The sequence below is a fragment of the Henckelia pumila genome, chromosome 2, assembly GCF_033568475.1.
Source record: "Henckelia pumila isolate YLH828 chromosome 2, ASM3356847v2, whole genome shotgun sequence".
In the NCBI taxonomy this organism is placed as follows: Eukaryota; Viridiplantae; Streptophyta; class Magnoliopsida; order Lamiales; family Gesneriaceae; genus Henckelia; species Henckelia pumila.
Window position 1 is genome coordinate 86,861,346 of NC_133121.1, and position 22,105 is coordinate 86,883,450.

Here is a 22,105-nt window from a genome sequence, read left to right on the forward strand (position 1 = left end):
ATTTGAATTTATTATCTCAACGGAAACAAGGAGACCAGTGCGTCTATGACCCTCAATGGTTCAGGAATACAGCTAACCGTGGGTTCACAACTCTTTGTGATTTAGGACATTTCCTTTATGCGGGCTTACCCTAACTCGTTCCATTTTATGCATCAACACCTTGATCATAATAATGTCAGAATTCATTTCTGATTGGACCCATCGAATCATGGTAAGAGCGTCTAGTAGCATCGCCCCATGATTCCCTAGAAATCACTGATAATGTCTGCAAGAACTAATCGATTATGGTTATCGCACAATACGGTCCCTTCATCTTATATATCCAAATCGAATATGCAACCATTGGTTCATCGGGGTGCATTTGAAGTTCGATAATGATTTGATGCATCTTTGAGAATATATAGTGGTATCATATGTGCAAACAGGGAACCACTTTACCCTAATATACATTTTATACTCTTGCCAGAGATTCCATGTACTATTATCTCATAAGATAACATAGGATATCCACACTCATAGATGAGCGGTGAATTCTCGACTACAATGCACTGGCTCCTATATGTATCGCAATTGTACCCAATCTCGCCACTTGATTATCTTCATGGAGTTGGTAAACGAGTCAAAGCACAGTCCTAGCATGTGGAGTCTCGATGTTGTCTCGGCTCGTAAGGACTAATGGAGTACAACCATAATCACGGACTTATCCACTCGATGAATGATAACCACTTATCCATGTGTACGTTCCACATTCCCTTCAAAGTGAGTCTTGGCCATTTTTCATTTTTCGACAAAATTCACAAGTATATTGAGAGTTTATATCTTACAAATCAAATATGTCCTCTCCCACTAGCTTGTGCATCCTCCTTTAGGAAATATGACCTAGTCTAGCGTGTCATATATGTGCACGATTTTAACTATCTTGATTTCTTTGTTTGTTGTTATCTTTTGGACATTATTTAATGAAATATCTTTCAATTTTAAGGTTTAGAGATCGTTTTGTAATTCTTCAGTTCCAATCAAACATTTATTCTTGTAATAATTGCAAAAACCTTTTAAAAAAACACAAGAATAATCATCTCTATCAAGCATAGAAATATAACTAATGTTTTTAACCAAATTAGAAACATATAAAACGTCTCTCAAAAGTAACTTAAAATTCATTATTTTAAATAATGTCTCATATGGTCTTGGTAGCAACCATTTGCTCATTTGCCAAAATTTCATAAAGCTCTCTCACTTTCTAAGCTTCTTGTCATCGTTCTCAAATCATCGCAAAATTGAGCACCGCATCTAGTATCCAATACCCAAGAAGAATTTATTGAGACGTTAAATTTTATATTAAACAAATCATAGCCAGAATACTTATGAATTAAATATTCCTTATAATGTCCATATGCTTTTCAATGGAATTAGATTTGTTCAGTTTTGTCAAATTTAGTGAACTTCTTGTTAGTCTCATCGAATGAGGTTGTGCACCATACAACTCTTTAATGTGCAGATGATTGTTAACAACATCCACATTTTTTCCGAACAATCTCTATAGTTCTTTTGATATAGAAGTCAACAAATAACACTTTGCTTGCAGATCATAGTCCCATCAGTTCTCAATCTTTGCCAGTTCTACAAGACTGGCATTGATCATGCGCATCTGTTGGTTGTCTTTAGTAAGTTAATATGCGATTATTTCCGACATTAGAAAAATCTTCAAATTTTTTGGCCAGTATTAATTGTTAGTTTTGGTTGATAATCATGAATAATGGATTATACTAAATCAATTTGAAATATATATTTAGTATGAAAACAGATAAATATTGCCGACTATTTTAAATAATTAAATAAGATATAAAATAAGGACTTTAATTTTATAAATTTTTCTCCCACTATTTTAACATTTTCATCACCCTCTGATGAAATATAGTCCATTGTGCCTCAGTCCCTTCATTACAACCATCACACCTGATAAGTGCAATTTATGTACTTAATTTACATATGATTTGACTTCGCTTTTGTGATGTATCCAGCGGATTTTATGCGTATTTGTTGTTGTTTTTGTGATGTGAAATGATTGGAGGAAAAGTACTGAGAAAAGGCGAAAAAAGTAATTATGGAGCTGCAAGTTTAAAAAATTACTTGAGCTTTTAGAGATATCCAAATCCGATCTTCACCGTTCAAAATGAAGATTATGATTTTTAAAGCTTCTTTCAAAATTTCAGCTCGATCCGACGGCTAGAATTCAATATATGATTTTTTGAAGAATTCCGCACAAGCAGGATCAATGCAGAGCGCCCCCGCTCCCGGACAACGGTGCACCCGCGCCCTATAGCTCTTATTTTCGAGAAAATTATCGGCGATCAGCGCCCCTGCGCCCAAAGAAAGTGCACCCTCGCCCTGCGTGTCGTATTTTTTGAAACTTTTATTTCTTAAATTTTAAAAGGATTGCTTGGCTTATTTTGCGTGAAAAGGAGGGTTTGCATGAGTTTTTGAAGGTTAGAGACGGCTAGAGACCAAGGAGAAGGGAGAAGAAACATTCTTGGCATGAAGACAGACGAAGCGACTTCCAGAGACGGAGAAGAATCATCTACCTTCGTTTTTTATTTCATTCTTTCTCCTAAATTTTTGAATGTTGATCAAGAACATGTTTTGTTTTGATTTTTATTTTCATTATGAACTAATTTCTTTGTATAGAGGAACGCCGTAGCTTGACTTGAAACCATATTTTTGATATTTTGATTGATATATTAGAATTCTTCATTCGATTTATCTTGTGTTTTCCTGGATTGATTGCGTTCAATTAATTTATCACTAGTTGAATTGTTATATTTATTCGAAATCTAGCAATCGAGAGAGGCGATTTTTAATAGGACCGTAGGAAAATACATCGTTGGTGTTTATAGAGTTCGAGAGGCCTATAACTCCATTAAAGCCATTGTAAGAATTATTGTGTTGTTTACCGAATTTGATATCTAAAATTTGATAGAAATATTTAGTTTGATATTAGATACGAATTTCTACTTGTCACTTGAGAAAGGGAGTAGAAAATATTGATAATTCTTGGTTAGTAAACTAGAAGAATTTATGATATAGATTTCTTTAGGAATTAAACTGGTGGATAGTCAAGTGAAATCGAACCTCTAGAATTCATCTCTTATTGAATTTCCATCTTGTGAACTCATCGTTAATTAATTCTAATCATTGCAGTTTTTATTTATTTAAACTCAAACCATCATCGTAGCTCTACATAGGATTAAGATTTTATTAGTTGAAAATACTTAAAATAATATCATTTTATTCATTCTCTGTGGGATTGACTTGGACTTAATTCCTATATTATAACTTGACCCATACACTTGCGAGCGAAAAACACGCGACAACAACCTTGGTGACAGAAAGGACTCCATTCTTGGCTTTGAACTCATAGCCTAATTGATCCAGCACTCCAAGTTATATCAAGTTCCTTTTCAATCCTGGTACAAACCTTACTTCAGACAAGGTTTTAATGGTACCATTACGGAGTTTGAGCTTGATAGACCTAATGCCTTAAATTTGACAGGCCACATTGTTTCCCATAAGAACCTTTTCTCCATTGATTCTTGTGAAACAACTAAAACATTCTTTGCATGGACTCGTGTGGAATAAACACCCTAAGCCCAAGATCCAACCCCTCTCAGATTTCTCAGTGGTAACCAACAATACTTCTGCACTCTCATAACCATCTTCTGCCACAGCTGCATCTCCTGATCCTGATTCCTTTTCACTCTGTTTCTTGTTTATGTCCCTCCTTGCGGCACAAGAAACATCTCTTTCTGAACTTTGGCCTCGATTTTGATCTTGATTTACTTCTGGGATTGAATTCCCTTCTGTTAGATCTTCCCCTAACAAAAAGTTCCTCATTTTTATCATCAACATTGGTCCCAAGCTTCTTATTTAACTCCTTTGACATTAAGGCAATATGTACTTCTTCCAAGGTTAAAGATTCTTTGCCATAGATCATGGTGTCTCTGAGATTATCATACACATCAGCGAGAGATTTCAACAACAGCATAGCTTGGTCTTCATCCTCGACTTTGATCTCTATATTTTCAAGATCCAAGATGATTTTTTTGATATCATCAATATGATCCTCAATCAACTTTCCAGCCTGCATGTTGAATGTATACAGCTGCTGTTTGAGAAAGAGCCTGTTTTCCAGAGATTTTGTCGTGTAAAGATGCTCAAGCTTCACCCAAATCGCAGTTGCTGATGTCTACTTTGATATCTCACGCAGCACCTTATCTCCGAGACTCAAGATCAGTGCACTATGAGCCTTCGCAAGAATATCTTTCTTGCCAATTCCCTTGACTTTGTCAAACATCTTTTCTTCTCCTAGGAGTGCATCTTCTACTCCATTATGAACTAGCAATTCCCCCATCTTCAATCTCCACAAACCAAAGTCATTTTTGTACGTGTGCTAATCCTTGCTCGCCCTCGAGCAAGTCATACAAAAACAAAATAAAAACATAACAAAAACATAAGCATGGAAGAATCATGAATATCATAGCCTCAACAAAGTTTCTCCCACAAAAACAAGATTACGAATACTCTCGATTTTCTATGATACACCTCCAGTCGAATGTTAACATGTGTGCATGACATGTTACCCCAGCTACATGCAACTTCAAAAGATATAGTTTCAAGACTGTTCGCCGACCTAGGACACTTCAGTGTTAGGATCACTATCAATAACCCTCCTCTCAACAATCCTAAAACACAACACAACTCTCTTGAGATAAAATTACACACCGTCGGATTTTGCACCCGACATTTTTAAAGTCCCAATAATTGCCCGCATACTTAGCTATAACTAAATAGGATTCGAATTTCAATCCCCTCGTCTATAGCCCGGATGGAACTAAAATCCCATTGGATCCGCAAACTTAGCTATGGAATAGTGACTAGAATTTCAATCACATTCCAAGCACGGATGGAATTGTTATTTTAAAATTTTTCAAATTTTAACCCCATTCAATCCGCATACTTAGTCAAAAACAAGATAATTAGGAAATCAATCTTCTTGCTCATAACCCGGATGAAGTTAATTGGATTTTCATAAAATTTTTATAAAATAAGATATTTTAACAGGTGCGCCCAATATTGTATATGTCATATCAACAAGATCATTGAGATTCAATAAAATATCAAATTCCACAGACACATATTGCCTTGCAATGGTCCAACAGACACAAACATTATCCAATACATCGCTAATTTCACTGGTCTAGCATGTGTGCTTAAAACGTATTCACTACTCAACCTACGGTTTCTCATGTCCAATCAAGAGTAAAATTTTTTAAAAATTCAATTTTTTTTCCAACTTCATTATCATAGGCTAACAATCTCCATCCTCTACTTATGCATACGAAACAAACAAGAAACACAAACAATACAATGCATGAACTATATGCAAATACGCAACAAAACAAATGCAAAAAAAAATGAAAACAATGCATATACCCCCCACACTTAGCTAAAGCATTGCCCTCAATGCTTCAGAACACAAAAACACAAACACAACAACACAAATAACAAAAGGACAATGATATGCAAATGTAAAACAGAACTCTCCTGGTTCAAGTGTTGGCGGTGTCGTCCTCTTCCATGTCTAACGGAATAACGGAAGTATCATATTGAAACTCGGATTGCAGAGGTGGCGGCACTCGGTTCTGAAAACAACGAAAATAAAACGCAAAAAAACTAAATGAAAGGAAAGAACACTGGGTTGCCTCCCAGCCAGCACCTCTGTTTACAATCTTTGGCCCGACTGCATGCTTCTGATGCTTATGGTGGTTCATATCTAATTCCCTTGTCCACCTTCACCCACTTGAGAACTTTCACAGTTAATTTTGGTCTCTTCTTTGAATTCCTAGAAATCCTAGGTTCTTCAGCTTTTGGTGTCTGCAGATCAAAAAGAGAAATTTTAACAGGTCTTGCCATTACATCCTTCAACTTACCCTCATTCACAACTTTCTTGTGTTCTTGTGACAAATAATCATTAATATCAAGATTATTAACAGCACTTTCACAACTAGAAAAATTCAAGTTATCAAAAATATTAAACTTGACAATCTCCCCATCGAATTTCATAGTGAGAGTACCATTATTGACATCTATAACAGAATTGAAAGTTTTCAAAAATGGTCTTCCTAGCAAAATTGGGCTCTTCAAATCATTGTTTTTCATGTCAAGCACATAAAAATCAGCAGGAAAAACCAATTTATCAACTTGCACAAGAACATCCTCTATCACACCCCTAGGATAAATAGTAGATCTATCAGTCATCTGGATAACAGTTGCAGTTTCATTCAAAGGTCTTAGGTTTAAGGAAGCATAAACATAATATGGCATGACATTAATCGATGCTCCTAAATCTAACATGGTTGTATCAAGCTGAACATCTCCTATTTTACAAGGATTCAAAAACATACCTGGATCCTTCCATTTTTCAGGTGTCTTTCTCCGAATCACAGCAGAAACCTGTTCTCCTAGTTCAACTTTTTTACATCCCTTCAACTTATGTTGTCTTTTCGCAGTACATAATTCTTTCAAAAACTTAGCATAGCGAGGTACTTGCTTAATAACATCTAACAATGGAATATTTACCTCACATCTACGAAAAGTTTCATACAACCCCTTAATACCTTCATCCTTCCTAGACTCTTTCAATGCAAGGGGAAAAGGGGCTACAGGTTTATATTCAGAACCTCTTGGTGTATCCTCGTGATTAAGCTCATTCTCCTCTACCTTGGATTCCTTCACATCTTCATTTTGTACCTGTTCTTGCATCACTTCTTCATGAACCTTCAACTCTCTTCCACTCCTCAAAGTTATGGCACTTCCATTTTTTTTTGGATTCAGCATAGTCTGAGATGGTAAACTGTTAGAATTTTGTGCTTCCAACCTGTTAATTGTGGTTGCCAACTGTCCCACCTGAGTGTTCAAGTGTTGGATACTTGCTCTCGTTTCCTGTTGAAAATTTAATGTATTAGTTGCAAGATCCTTAACAATGTTTTCTAGAAACACACCAGGGGCTGAAATTTGAGGACGTTGCGGTTGTGGAGGATATGGTGGCATGTAAGCTTGATTATTCGGCAGTACTTGAGGTGCAGGCTGGTCATTGAAGGATTGCCGTATCTGAGGTTTGGATGATCCTTCCAACCCGGATTGTACGTGTTCGAGTAAGGATCATAATTTCTCTGTGGTGGGCCTGGAAATCCTCATGCTGCATTGACTTGCTCAGTAGATCCCTCTTGAAGGGTGGGGCACATCTCAGTTGAATGCCCCATCGCAGCACAAATTCCACACTTTTTCACATTTTGTCCATTCCCTACTGCAAGTTGACGCACAAGAGACTTCAGATCAATCATTTGTTGTTCAAGGGAAGAGACATTTACCTCGTTATTCCTTCTAGGCGTAGAATCACTTCTGTTAGTGTCAAATTGCTGAGAATTGAAAGCCATATTCTCTATCAAGTTCCTTGCAGCTTGCGGTGTTTTATCAACAAACACTCCTCCACTAGCCGCGTCTAGCATACTCCTGTCATGAGGCAACAAATCTTCATAGCAATATTGGATTAAAAGATTTTCACTTATCTGATGTTGCGGATAGCTAGCACAGAGCTTTTTGAACCGCTCCCAATACTCATGAAGTGACTCTCCTGTGTACTGTTTGATGTCATAGATCCCTTTCCTGATGTTTGCTGCTCTAGAAGCTGGGAAGTACTTCTCCAGAAAAATTCTCTTCATCTCTGTCCAAGTAGTGATGGATCCAAGATGTAAGTAGTATAGTCAATCCTTAGCAGCAGTTTTTAAAGAAAAAGAAAAGACACTCAGCTGGATTTGCTCCTCTATTATTCCATGGGGTTTCATGCTTGTGCACACCACATGGAATTCCATTAAGTGCTTGTGCGGATCCTCACTTGCGAGACCATAAAAAAAATGCAGTAAGTGAATTAATTTGGATTTTAACTCAAATGCAGTATTAATTTCTAGAGTAGGGAAAATAATGCATAAAGACTGCTGGGTTAAATCAGGAGTGCCCAGTTGTTTCAAGCTCAAATTTGCAGCAATCTCATCTCTAGGCTCTTCAAGTAGAACTTCGTCTTCTTCTTTTAATTTCCTTTGAGCCTCCTTTCGTCTTCTATGGAGCGTTCTCTCTATCTCCGAATCGTAGGGGAATTCTTATTCAGAAGATTCTCCTGTAAGCATTAACAAACCCGAGAAGCACTAGGGGAAAAGAATAGAAAATAAAAATAAAAACAAGAACACAAATAAATTAAACCCCTTCCCCGAAAACGGCGCCAAAATTTGGTTGCGCTTAGTCGTGTCGCGCCCAAATTACGCGACTCAACTCAGATAAATAAAATATGCAGTAGTGAGAGTAGGGATCGTTCCCACAAGAAAAGTTAAATTTATCGTTTTCTAAAAATTACTAAAATAAAATAAAAGGAGGTTTTGAGTTTGAAATTAACTATTAAAAATTTAAAGCAATTTAAAATTAAATCTTATCACTAACATGCAAAAATTAAGAATACGAGAAATCAATAGATTAACAAGCCTTGGTATCGATCGACTACACTCATGAAATTATTCATTCGATCATCGATTTTCTAAAAATAATTAATTCTAATTGAATATTCATCATTGAAAATTTAATTCCTGTTTTACCTTAATCTTAGTTAACTAGAAACAAGCGTTCTAAATTAACCCTTACCAATGAATCAACCCAATACAAGCGATTAGATTTAACAAGGCAGCATGCAAACTAGTAAAACTGATGAATCTAGACAACACATGCACAAGCGGATGTATTTAATCTAGTCAATTGTTGTTCTTACAATTTAATAAACTCACAAGAGGACGAGTATTAATTGCAGTTGCTTCACAAATTAGATGATTCAAACAATTACAGATTTGAATTCTAATTTAACAGTAGATTGTAAAGCGAAATCCTGGGGTGATCAATCCGAAAATCTCACATACAAGCATGAAATAATCCAAAATAACTTTTGATACTCAATAATAATCAAACACTGAATATCAAAATCTTACAAATAAATAAATTCAAGGGCTTGTCTTTCTCAACCAAGTTCTAAAGCCTTGCAACAACGATTCATGAAAATTCGCAAAAAAAAATTAAAAGAAGAGAAGAAATCTAAGAGAAAATAGAAATAAAACCTAGCCACCAAGGAATACTTGGTGTTCTCCCCTTCAAAGTCTGATAATAAGTTAAGTGAAAATCGAAATATAAATCTTATTTAAGGCTAGAGTCCTTAAAAATAAAGTTTCCTAATTTAAGGATTTTTCCCTAACTGCGCAGTTCGCTCGATCGGTTTAGTTCAGCAGCTCGATCGAGACTTTCTCTGTTTAACTTTTCCGGATTTTCTCTTCGGGCCGCTCGATCGGTTGAGTTCAGCAGATCGAGCGGCAAAATCTTTGACTTCATTTTCCAGCCAAATTGTTACCTCCTAGCCAATAAAATCAGGAGTATGTTATGAAGACACGATGCATGAAATATGAACTAAACACGTAATTAAAACACATAAATATATGCAAAACAACAACAGAATGATATTAAAATATGCAACACAAACACAACTATCATGTGCTCATCTTGAAACTAGGCTCTGATGCCAGTTTGTTGGTTTTCACGATCAATGCAAGAAACAACAATGTGTATCAATCGATCAAATTTATGGCTAGAAACAACAAGATGCAATGATCACAAGATGAATCAAGATATGCAAAGAATCAAAATTGGGACACACGATATATAGTGGTTCGGATCACAAGATCCTACATCCACTTTGGCCCAATGCTCAAAAGCTTCCTCCAAATATTAAAATCTGAGTTTGGTTTACACCAATTACATCCACGAACTATCTTCGAGTTACAAGGCATATACCAAGAATCAAAGGAAGTGAGATATACAAGATTGAACGCTAATCTAATCCCTTTGCAGCTCAAGAGTGGGAGAGAGTGATCTAATGCGAGCTTATTATTCTTTTGCGTGTATCTCCCTCCTTCTATATGGATAACCACAGCTGGTACCAATTTGGTTGGTTGTTAGATCAGTTACAACCGCTTGCAATCCCCTACATGTACACTCTCGTTCATCCCATGCACTCCAAGATGCATGTCCATGCAGCCGAGTCATTTGGTGATTAGGCAATCTAACTCCTCAATTGTAGGTCTTGAAAGTTTTTGACAAAGTCTTTGCAGTGCCTGTAACCTTCTTGGACCTTAATTAATTCATCGAGGTTCACCAGTAAAATTTTTAATTGCTTAAATGATAAATTAATGGGCCAAATTAATTTATAGGTCAAACAAAAAGTAATAAAATTCCTTGTCAAAATAATGGATTCACCTTATGATTATTTCTTAAAATTAAACAAACACCACCTCCAATAAATCGTTTTAGAGCCAAGTATATAAAATAAAAAACCCACATATATATACGTATAATAACTTTAAATTTTGGTGATTCAATCATTTATGAGTTTATTACAATGTTGGAAACACCTTATCACACAAACTTCTTTAATTCTTTCCCCTAGAACTTATTATAAGAAGTCATCAGCAATAACCTCGAGAATATTAGACAGACGTTTCAAATTATAAATGTATGTGTCGAAAGGGGCCATCTTGAAGAGCGTAGCGTAAGCTTTCTGACATTGATCGGCGGCGTTAAACGCCTGCGTAGCCTGCTGGCCGAGTTCGCGATACTGCCCGTGTTTCATATTATAGTATGCTGATGATAATAAGGAAGACAAAGCAGGAACATAAAAATTCTTGCACTCGGTTTCGACGTCTTGGAGTTTAGGGTCGTCAGGTGTGAAATACAAGAGGAAATCGATCATGATTCGAGTCATGTTCATGTTGTCTATCACATTCTTGATGGCTAAATTTGCTAGCACCGGGATGGGAGCCGTTTTCGTGCTCCACTTCCACCCGAAATTGGTTAAGCAGAAATGCTGGTCGTATGTCTTACGACATACGTCTTCAAGTGCAGTAGCTTCGACTGTTTTACCCAAGAAAGAAGTCCCGTCGATGACGAGTATCGACGCCAAGAGGAAGATGGTTTTGTGGAATGAAAACCCCATTTTTTTGGTTTCTAGCTTTTTGGTTGTGTGGTGTTTTGTTGTTACGTTGATGTGTGTATATAGAGAGTGCATGTGGTAGGCGTGGTGAATGGAATAGCTAGATTTAATCATTGATGGATTATTTGAATATTTTCAGAGGTATTTTTGGCAAATTATAATAACAAGTTATGCTCGTAATTGAAATTTAGTAAGAAGTCGGCTATTGGATATATATGAGTATGATTTAGTAGGTTCAAAAACAACAAAATTCTTATGCATTTTTTTATGTCAAAAATATTATTCTTCATTTGTAAATGTGGATCGGATTGATATAGATCATGATGTACACAAAAAGGTTTTCAAATACCGATGATCTTCAGAGCCCGAGTACGTACCTTACATGTTATCAGTTATTTCCAAGGCAGCAAGGGCAAGCAAGGAAGCTAAATCTAACTTCACCAATGAACAGGCATATCTTACAACCAAGATCAAGATTCAAGAAGTCATCGAACGGAGGCAGAAAGATTGATGTTTTATAATAGATCTAACAAATCAGTTATACATGTGACAAGTATTGATATGTGCAGTTGAAATGTAGCACCAAGTGGAAGTTGCATTGGCTAAGTCCGTTGATGTTTAGGTCCAAAGGATAGCATGAGTTCACAACAGCTAAGGTTTGTCTCCTGTTTCGCCTCCAAGACTATTCCAGGTCATGTGTGGCCACTCCAGCTGTGTATCTAAATCATATTCTCTTGAAGTCTTGGACAAGTATAGTGTTCTGTTGGGGTTCGATGTTGGCACTGGTAGCTGCAAGATCCCATGTTTTCCAGTCAGGGAAAGAAAGAATAAGATCAAGCAAATATGTCTTTTAATCATTCGCAGCAACTTTAATGCATGCGTCTGATTGACTGAATAAGTGATCACGGCATTAATGAACAGAACTAAAAAGCAAACTATGCTAGTTTCAAACGAAACTGTGACTGTTATTATGCGAGATGATAGTTGCTGAGAAAGCGAGTTGAGGTCCTTGATAATGAACCAACAAGGGGAGAAGATGTGGATCCACACATATTAAGCTTCAATTATCGACATCTTACACAATTTCACTGGTACATAACAGCGAGAGCATCAATTGTCATGGTTCGCAAGTTTAGTCATGATGGAAATCCACCAACTCCTGATTAACTTCAATTACTATTTCAGAATACAAGTATACAACAATTTATAAGTGCTTTTATGCATTTATCCATGCATATGTTATGTGATTGTTCATTATCGTTGCTCACACAATGCCATTACTTAAAGTAAATGTAAATCACATTTTGGAAGAACGCATAGGACAAAGTGGGTATGATACAGGGAGCATTTTTTAAAAGAGTCCTTCCCTTCATTTTCCTATAATCATTCTGGATATAGGTAAATTTACTTACTCAAATTTCAAGGCCAATGCTCCAGCTTGTTCTTAACCCATTCCCCACGATAATAACCTTAAATTACATAAGCTAAAAATTTACATAGAGATGCCTACTTGTGATTTTGTAGCGATAGGTGATTTTGTAACAACAGTAAGTGAGCGGCAGTGATGAAAAAGGTGATAAAGTTTAATATTCAAACTAAATTAGAAGTAAACTTTAGCATTTTATTCGTACGTGTTCACTAAGCGTACGAGATTCAAAGATAAAACAAAGTTAACCTTCTTATACATAATTCGACTTTACCTAAATTCGATGGAAAACTATTCAATCATTCAAAGAGAAAAGGTTAAGAGTTGCATACATGTCAAGGGATGCAGAAGATTTCATTTTAGTTCTGTAATTATCTTGGACTTAAATGATAATCCAAATATAGAAAAACTTACAGCTACAGTTACCATCTTTCTATCCTGGAGAACAATGTGCCTAATGATTGAAAAAATATAGTCAATCAGATCCCAATGATAAGTAGATGCAGTGAAGCTTACATATTTCGATGGAAACCCTTTTGTTGTGTGGTTAAGTCCTGAATTAACTGCCTCAAGCTTCATTGACAAAAACTAGCATCCATTGAAAAGACCAGAATTACATCATATATCCGAACAACAACGTACAGAACAATATAAACACAAATGGAAAGACAAGACCTACCTCAACTTGATGCTGTAGTGACTGGATATAATTAATTATTTCATCGAGAACCAAAGCTTTCCCAATGACCTGAAGATGGTAAGCACTAAGTTGCATAATATATTTCCAAGCATGAAAATATGTACGGTAACCCATTAAGATATAATGAAGCACCAACAATATCAAAATTTATCAGCAAAATAATAATGGCTCTTAATGGCATGTACTAATATTTTTTCGAAAGAAAGAAAGAGTTAATTTAACGGATGGCTGAAAACTGGAGACCTTGTTACATCCTGGAACCAAATCTTGCAGGATTTTCATCCTCTCACTGATCTTTTCCCTCCGAGCCTGAAAAAAATAAGTGCACCAATCAACACTGCAGTACCGATAACCAAACTAAGGACATTAAAAGGAAGAAAAAAATATAAAGCACATAAGATTTACTCTTTCGGCTAGACTATGGCTATCAGTGGCTTGACCCCTTCTCGCTCTCACATGAATGTAATCTTTAGGCGGATCGTACGTACTCGTCTCATCGATTGGCTTTATACTTGTCCCTGAACTTGTTTCTCCTCCTGCTTTTGAGCAAGCATTTTCAACCGCTGATCTTGACGCTTTGGTCCTTTTACTGTTTGGTTCATTCTATAGAACATAACTTCAATGTTAAAAAACCAGCATTTTAATTTGAAATCCGTTTCTTTTCAGGAGAAATGAATAAACCAGAGATGAAACAGTTGCAGAAAGTTAGAAGACCATAAAACAAGGGAAAAAAAGCATCCGTATTGTACGGATTTAAATCTCAAAACTATATACATCGAATACAATCACCCACTACTTTGTCCGCAAGCTGGGTGGTCCTATATGAGTGAATGGTTTTCCTGTGATTCTTCTACAAGTTCCAAGTTTAGATACCCAAAAATACAAGCTAAAATATATTTATAAATGTTATATATCAAGTCTTTCAAGAATCAAGGAGAAACTATACAGTGTACAAATTAAGAATACTGTAGAATCAGATTAAAGCAAGCATAACATAATTATTTGTGCATTTGTGAAACAGATAAAATTCGAGACCAGCATAAATTCTCATACCCAACAAAAAAAAAACAGAAAGAAATACTAAGGATCAAAGTAAATGGCACTTTGAACATAACCCGGAATCTGGATTAGCAAGAAATAAAAAAACTCAAATCTAATTATACCACACGCCCACAGACCAACATCACCAATTATAAAATTAAATCTATTCAATATCAGGCAGAAATCTTGCTATTTAATCAAAGATTATAAATGGGTAAAAAAAAACCAGTAAAATAAGCAAATATTTTTAGTTAATTTTTCAGGTAATATAAAGAGTGGGTAATGGACTAACCACACCATGATTAGCATTACTGGCCAAAACAAGCTTAGAGGAGAGACCATCAACGGAATTCCCAACTCTCCGTGTCCTCTTCCCGCCGCTCAGCTGGGTCACCGTCGATTCCTCCAGCGACGCATCTCCAACACCGGCACGGACACCAAATGGCCCCGGTTGAACGCCTCCGCCGCCGGACGGAGACGAAATTAGCTCCGCCAAACAATACAAAGACGGGTTGTCGGCAAACATCAACGACGGGTCCATTGGTGGAATAGTGATGAACAAGGCTTGCATGAAGTATATATAATATATAAGTGGGAGAATAAATGACTGTTTAGCGTGGAATTACAGTAGAGCGGTACGGACACAGTAACATGAACATGGGGAGAGAGAGAAAGAGAGGATGTGAGAAAATATTTTCTTTATTCATTTTTTTTTCGCTTTTGCTTTTTTTTTTTTTTTTAACATATAGTAACAAAAAAAAAAAAAAATTCTCACGAGGGGTAAACTAGTGTTTCTAAAAATCAGATCAGACCGATCGATTTGTCCAAAAATTCGTCATAGATTCGGTTTGAAACATGTCAAAAAATCATTTTAATGCTTAAATTAACCAAAATCGATCAAAAATCAAAAAATCGATTCAACCGATTTTTCAAATTTTTCTTATATTTTTTTAATTTTTTATTTTTTAAAAAATTTAAATGTAATATTTTATTATATATATAAATGATTATTTAGAATTTGTACTTCGTTAAAAATATTATTTTAATTCTTTTAAAAAAATATTAGTTTAGCAATAGTATATTTTTTAATTTATTTATTTAATTTTAAAAACTATAAGTTTAAATCCAAACTCAAATTTATTTTCAGTCATTGTCAGAAAAAAAATATAAGTTTAAACTTTTTTATCTACACAAATGTTTCTACACCTCCTGGACCCACATGTCTTTTCACGAGTAAAATTCGATACAAAAAAATTGAATATATGATATTAATATATGATATTCGAGCACTAAGTGGTTTAGATCTGGTACAAAAGATAATATTTTAAGTATAAAATCTGAACATTTTTATTAATATCAACACTTGCAACATATGTTTAAATATTCAAAAATCATATATTTGTACCAGATTTAACACATTTGGTACTCAACTATCATATATTACTAAATCTGTCAAAGTGGGTTGGGTCCGCTGTGTTGGCCCGTCCCACTCCATTATATAGGCAGGTTGGGTTGACAAATTTCCAACTCGCCTAAATGATGGGTCGACCCGTCCCGCCCTGCCAAGTGGTGGGTTGTGGGTCAACTCGCCTCAATTCACCGGATATAACTAAATATTGACGGGAGGGCCCATCTCGCACCGCCAAATAGACGGGTTGATTTGATAATTTTCCAACCCTCCTAAATGGTGGACCGGCCCGCCAACTGGTGGGTTTTTGTGGGTTGCGGGTTGGCCGGTCGCGCAGTCCGTTTTGACAGCTTTATATATTAGTACTTTTATTTTCAATGTTTTGTAATGATTTTCATCTAAATAAGACAAACGTGTCTTTTTTTTTTATATATATAGTCAAACTTGTAACTTTATTTCAACTAAAAAAGTTACTCATTACAAGATTAACCAACCAACTTGAAAAGCTCCCAGACAACCAACAAAAAGGTGCGGGGAGGAACAAACAAACTTAGCTAGGGAATGTGCCATAACATTGGTCGTTCACCTAACATGCGAAATAGAAATAATATTGAGTTCCGACATTAAATCTTTAACTTCCAGTGCACAAAGGCCAGCATAGCTCAAATCACAATTTGGCCCCGTGACAGCTTGCACTTCCAAAACTGAATCAGAATAAACTGACCAACTTCAATCCTTCCCTTAAGGATATCAGTTCCCCTAGAACCACTGAGCCCGGTATCCGGATCGTTTTACCAAATGCAGCCACAGCTAGGCCCCAATGGTTGCGCACAACACCTCCTACTCCACAGCAATTGGTCTCCTCATGAAAGCTAGCATCAACGTTGTAGTGACCCCCCAGAATCACTAAGTAATCAAAGTTTAACCATGCAATATAACTTAATAAACAACAATCAAAAGAAGCCAGCAGAAACTTAATCAATTCAACTAAAAACTACCGGTATGAATACAACCGGTCCCAAAACAATAACTGGTAAATGTATTACAACCCAATCGAATATAATTCTAAGACTCCAAAAATGGAAACCTAGTACAGAACAATCCACCCTGTTACTGCTCAACAAACGCTACCTCCCGGTCCGTCCAACCTAAGACCTGCTTTGTGGAATGGGACGTCCAGAACAAAAAATCGAAGACGTGAGCTAAGAGCGTTGAATAAAAAAGTATGAATATACATATGTTATGAATGCTAAATTAAAATGATCAGGTACTAAAAACCTATCACAGAAGAAACTCTTGCTCAAAAATGGCGTCCTGATATGTAGCACATTGGGTCGTCGCATCAAAAGATAATCTCATACCATAAGAAATAAATGGACTATCCGAACCCAAATCCATGGCATCCATCTACAAAAACCTCGGGGTTGAGCAATCCCTCTTTAGGTAATATCAATAATCGTGGCATAATAAATGCACATAAGTCATGCCATATAAAATCGCGCAAACAAAGAACATGCATACTCAACCAGAATATCTCAGATAGTACGTCTGTATCTCATAATAAGCAACCTAGATGTTGTGAAAAATACTCGCAAGCGTACGAGTGTCAAATTTTAATATAGTGAAAGAGAGAGTGTCGATCCCACAAGGAGTAATTTGAAAATATTCAATACTTGTAATTAAAATAGTCTTAATTTTATCTAGAAAATCAAACTTTGGAAATTTGCTGAACAATTAAATAAATAGTAAAGTTTGTAAAACGTGCACACACACAATCTTTAAGAGATTCTCAATCAGAGAGAAATAGTCTAGAGGTTTTGATTTCACCTGATCTCGACAATATTCATTCTTAATTAATCTATTTTCATGAGTTCATCTCCATTAATAACCATGAACACATAGATTATACTATTTCCCTCTCTCGAGTATCAAATAGATGTATCAATCACAAATCGATTCCAATATCCCTATTAAAAATCTACTTGTAATGATATGTGTAAAACAATGTTCTTTCTAGGCTCTATTAAAGCTATAAGCTCTCCCGAGTCATATAAACAATTAATAGTGTGAATTCTATTGATCCTATTCTAAATCCCCTCTCCCGAGTGCCGGATTCTGAATAAATACATCAACCTCTAGACATAAAAAGTTTAGTTCATACTCAAATTCATCTCAACACAAATCATGTTTAAGAATTCAAACATAATTCAACAATTAAAAGAAATAAATAAAGAAATAACAAAGCCGTAGTCTTTCTTCCGTGTCCGGTCGAAAAGTCTTCGTCTTCGTTCCAAGCAATCTTCAATTCTTGATCCCAAAAACTCACAAAAGTGCTCTCAAGAATATTGTGTATTGGCGGCTAGATAGGGCTTCATTCAGTATGAAAAATCTCTTAAATACTCTCCTAAAATTCGTCCAAACAAATTCCAAAGATATCCAAAAGTTTTCAAAATTACACAAACACCTCGTCACACATACAGCGACGCGCGGGCGCGCCAGATCAGGCGCGGGCGCGCATAGAGATCTGCCTCGAAACTTTCTTTTTACTAAATCACGTGCGGGCGTGCCTGAACCACGTGCGGGCGCGCATAGCTCTCTGACCCATTTCTCTCTTCTCTTTAGTTGATGCGCGGGCGTGCCAAGTCCAGGCGCGGGCGCGCATAGACCTCTGGAAAAATTCACTTTTCTTCACAATCTTGAACCATCTAAACTATCTTCACCCTTTTCTTGACTCCCTTGATTCCATCCATCATAAATTAGATCTCTCTTGTATTTCCTCATATCCAACACCAACAACAACAAATTCCACATAATTCCGCTCGAAACCAAACAATTATCTCATAATATCAATACAAATTAAGTGCACAAAATGCACTTATCAAATTCCCCCAAACTTAAATGTTTGCTAGTCCCGAGCGAAACCAATCAAGACTCCAACACAAAACATACAATACTCACTCAACAAATCAAGACCAACCAAGAATTACTATGAAACAATGGCCTTAGCAAAATATTCAGAAAATTTCATCCAATCATATCGAACTATCACTTTTTAATTTTCAACAACACATGCTAGTGAACCTCCAAAACTTACAAATCCCGCAACCCACGTTCAAAATACTCTTATCCAAATCAATTCACACATTCATAGATCATGAGGGCTATATAAGCCAAAAGGATCAACGACAGGATAAATTACATTTGAAAGTACGCAAAAATCAGGTTATTTCAACAAAGAAACGTGTACGTGTTTCGGTCAAAAATTCATATTCATTAAAAGTGTCAATCAATCATCCATAGGCCAGATTCTCGCAACCTTTTTCCACTAGTATATTAGGCAACTGTGACTCGGTCAGAAGGACTTAATTAGCTTGTAATGTAAGGCCTGGATCATGGCTACAAATGAAGGATAAAGAATTCAAAATAAAGAGTAATTTATGCTCAATCTAACTTCAACTCCTTTTTCATTCACAATTTCATACTTATTTTTCTTTCACTTCATTGATTTTTTTCATCTTTTTCACAACTCTTTTCTTTTTTTTCTACTATCTCTTTTCATCTTTTCAAATCATCCACCACACCATTCCATATTTCACAAATAAAACTAGGAGCATATAAAATTTTAGCATTCAAATTACTCCCTTAAAGGTTGGAATTAGTGTTTAGGCTATTCAGGTAGTCAATGTAGGACCTTGAAATAATGACGAATGGGGGTTTTATCACACGTTTACACGCATGTCATTCGATTTTCAATAAGGCTCAAACAAGGTACTAAGGATAACATGCATTAATATGGTAGCTTGAAAGGCTCAAACGAATTTAGAAAAATCGCCTAAATCATTCCTAATCACAGTTTTGCCCATATTGCGCCTCAAAGGGTGTCCGAACTAGTTCTAAACAATCTCAATTCACAAGTAAATCACATGAATTTTAACCAGTGCAGAAAAGAAGTAATCATCAACAGGAAACGATAATTTTCAACAAGACTCAGATCATGTACCTACAGTACTCATGTATATCTTGTGAAGGCTCAAAGGGCAACTACGGATACAATAATTTCAATAAAAATCAGGCCCAATGATCCCAAAAATTGCCTCATTCATTTCTATGCTTGTATGTTTTAACTCAGATTTAAGCACAATCACAGAATATGTAGGGATTCATTCATCTCATTAATTCACCAATAAAAATTCTTTTAAGTCCGATCATGGATTTGAGATAAAAACAAGTCATTTGCCTCATTGGCCAATGTATTTTCATTTCTTTCATGGTTTCTTGAATTTAACTCGCATCCACACAAAAATTCATATTTTCCCAACCTCACACACTATACTCATTCCAAAATTTCCAAAATCCATCCCACCGCCAACACAGCACAGAAAACTAAACAAAAATAAAAACCCAAAACACAAAGAATAAAAGAAACGGAAATAAAAACGCATGAACAAATTCAGCAATTGTGAAGCAAATTCAGCAAAATCCCCCCAAACTAGGTACAATCAGTGTCCTCAATGATTTAAACAGGAAAGAAAAAGGACATGTACCTCAAACGACGACCGTCAGTGGTCGTCGCTGTCGTCACTCGCATCATCACTAGCAACCGCAGGTGTCGGGTCTGAATCACCAAAAGTAGGTGGCCACTGAGGATAAGAAGGAAAAGGATGAGCCGAGCTCACAGCATGAGGAAATTGGTGGCTCAATGCACCAGTGAATCTCATCATGTAATCCATGAAAACGTCATTTCTTTGCTGAAAGTGATGGAATTCTTGACGATGCTGGCGCAGATCCTCCTCAAGAGATGTAACACGTGCTTCCAGAGAAGGAGGCATCTGAGTCTGCGGTACAGAAGCTCTACTAGCAGCTGCGCTAGCATTGAACACTCGTCGGGCCGCACGTTCTCGCAGTTCACTTTCATATGGATGGCGAGTAGAAGAACCACCACAGGGTATAAGGGCCGTGGGCTTCAACAACTCTTCATTAGGGCTCCAATCAATACCCACTGCTTCACATAAATCTGTAATAATCGATGGCAAAGCAAGCCCCCCCTCGAACGACTAGTGAAAATGTTCTGAATAGTTTCTTGACAAATACGGCCTAAGTCCATAGACATTCCTTCAACAATGCAATAAACGAGAATCGCCCTCTCCCTTGTGACCTCATGATCATGGTCTGTGGGTTTAATTCTAGCGCATACCAAAGCATACCACCTCTTGACATCACTCTTCAAATCTACCTTCCTCAGTTTGGATGGTTTAAGATCACTTCCCAGCCTCCATACGGCTCCCGCGACACAGATGGATTGAATAATAGCATCATAATCAATATCCCCAGACTTATATGCAACATATTCATCATTGTCCACTGGCGGGATATGAAATAGTGTGTTAATCGCAACCGAATCAAACGACACCATCTGCCCTCGCACCAAAACCTTGAATTCAACGTGCTTAACCTTCAGATTTGCATAAAATTCCCTCACCAATGAAATAATTGCTTCTTGGGGCTGCTTAACAAATTGAAGCCACTGCCTCTCAAGCACTTCATCCCCGACATTGCTCCGAATAATCCCATTCGGCTCAAATCCAGTAGTAGTATCAAACCCCCTCTCAGGTAGGAGATTCTTAGATAACAATGATGCAAAATTCTCTTCGGCCTGTGGATTCCAGAAACGATGAGAATCAAAAGTAAGAGCCGAAGATGAAGATTCACCCAACTTTGTTTTCTTATTTAGAGCCATATATCAAACACTTCGATTGCACAATAATAATTCTTAATTCAACAAGAATAGATCAACAACCGTGACTCCCCCAAACTAAGCAATTGAAGTCACAACACACTCTTCTCTTCAAAGTGAAACGAGCACCAACAATAACTCGAGAAACCCCACAACTCAAATTCAAATCCACACCACAATCTCCATTATCTCAACAACCCAATAAAATGGAGAATTTATGAACCCTTAATTATAGAGACTTACAAATAAAAACAAGAGCAATTTCAGCACGAGCCAGAAAGAAATCTCGTTGTGCCCTAGCCTGTCGTCCCCCTTGTGACTGAGAAGAAAAATGAGATAAAGAAGAAGAATATGAAGAACACAAAAACGAGAAAAAGGAATTTAGATTGGAGATGTTGATTTGGAGAAGAAAAGAGAGAAAAGAGAAAGAAATATAGGGTAAAATTAGAAGAGAGAATAAGAAAGGAAAAAGAGAAATCGAATCAGAAAAGAAAATAAGAAAGGAAGGAAAGAAATCGTTGTGTAGTTCAGACGGGGCGGGCGCGCATAAAACACTGCCCATGTAATATATATATGCGCAAGACGACGCGCGGGCGCGCCAAAGTGACAGGCGGCCGCGTATAGAGCTCTGGAATTTCATAGTATGCAGATTTTTTTTTTCATGT

At 36.5% G+C, this 22,105-nt stretch overlaps 2 protein-coding genes across 2 annotated transcripts; both read right to left on the reverse strand.

Annotated features, from left to right (window-relative positions):
- Positions 1 to 5,606: 5,606 nt before the first annotated feature.
- LOC140877852 (uncharacterized) lies at positions 5,607 to 7,778 on the reverse strand. The gene is made up of 5 exons (XM_073281444.1): positions 7,663 to 7,778; positions 7,266 to 7,569; positions 6,462 to 6,999; positions 5,848 to 6,143; positions 5,607 to 5,699 (listed from the first exon to the last, which is right to left on the reverse strand). The coding sequence occupies exons 1-5, from the start codon at positions 7,776 to 7,778 to the stop codon at positions 5,607 to 5,609; spliced, it is 1,347 nt and encodes a 448-aa protein (XP_073137545.1).
- A 3,776-nt stretch (positions 7,779 to 11,554) lies between these two features.
- On the reverse strand, positions 11,555 to 14,943 carry LOC140884415 (transcription factor BHLH094-like). Its single transcript, XM_073291168.1, has 6 exons — positions 14,591 to 14,943; positions 13,663 to 13,860; positions 13,501 to 13,566; positions 13,237 to 13,305; positions 13,074 to 13,145; positions 11,555 to 11,920 (listed from the first exon to the last, which is right to left on the reverse strand). Exons 1-6 carry the CDS (start codon positions 14,867 to 14,869, stop codon positions 11,783 to 11,785), a joined length of 822 nt encoding a protein of 273 aa, XP_073147269.1. The 5' UTR covers positions 14,870 to 14,943; the 3' UTR covers positions 11,555 to 11,782.
- Between the last annotated feature and the right edge of the window lie 7,162 nt (positions 14,944 to 22,105).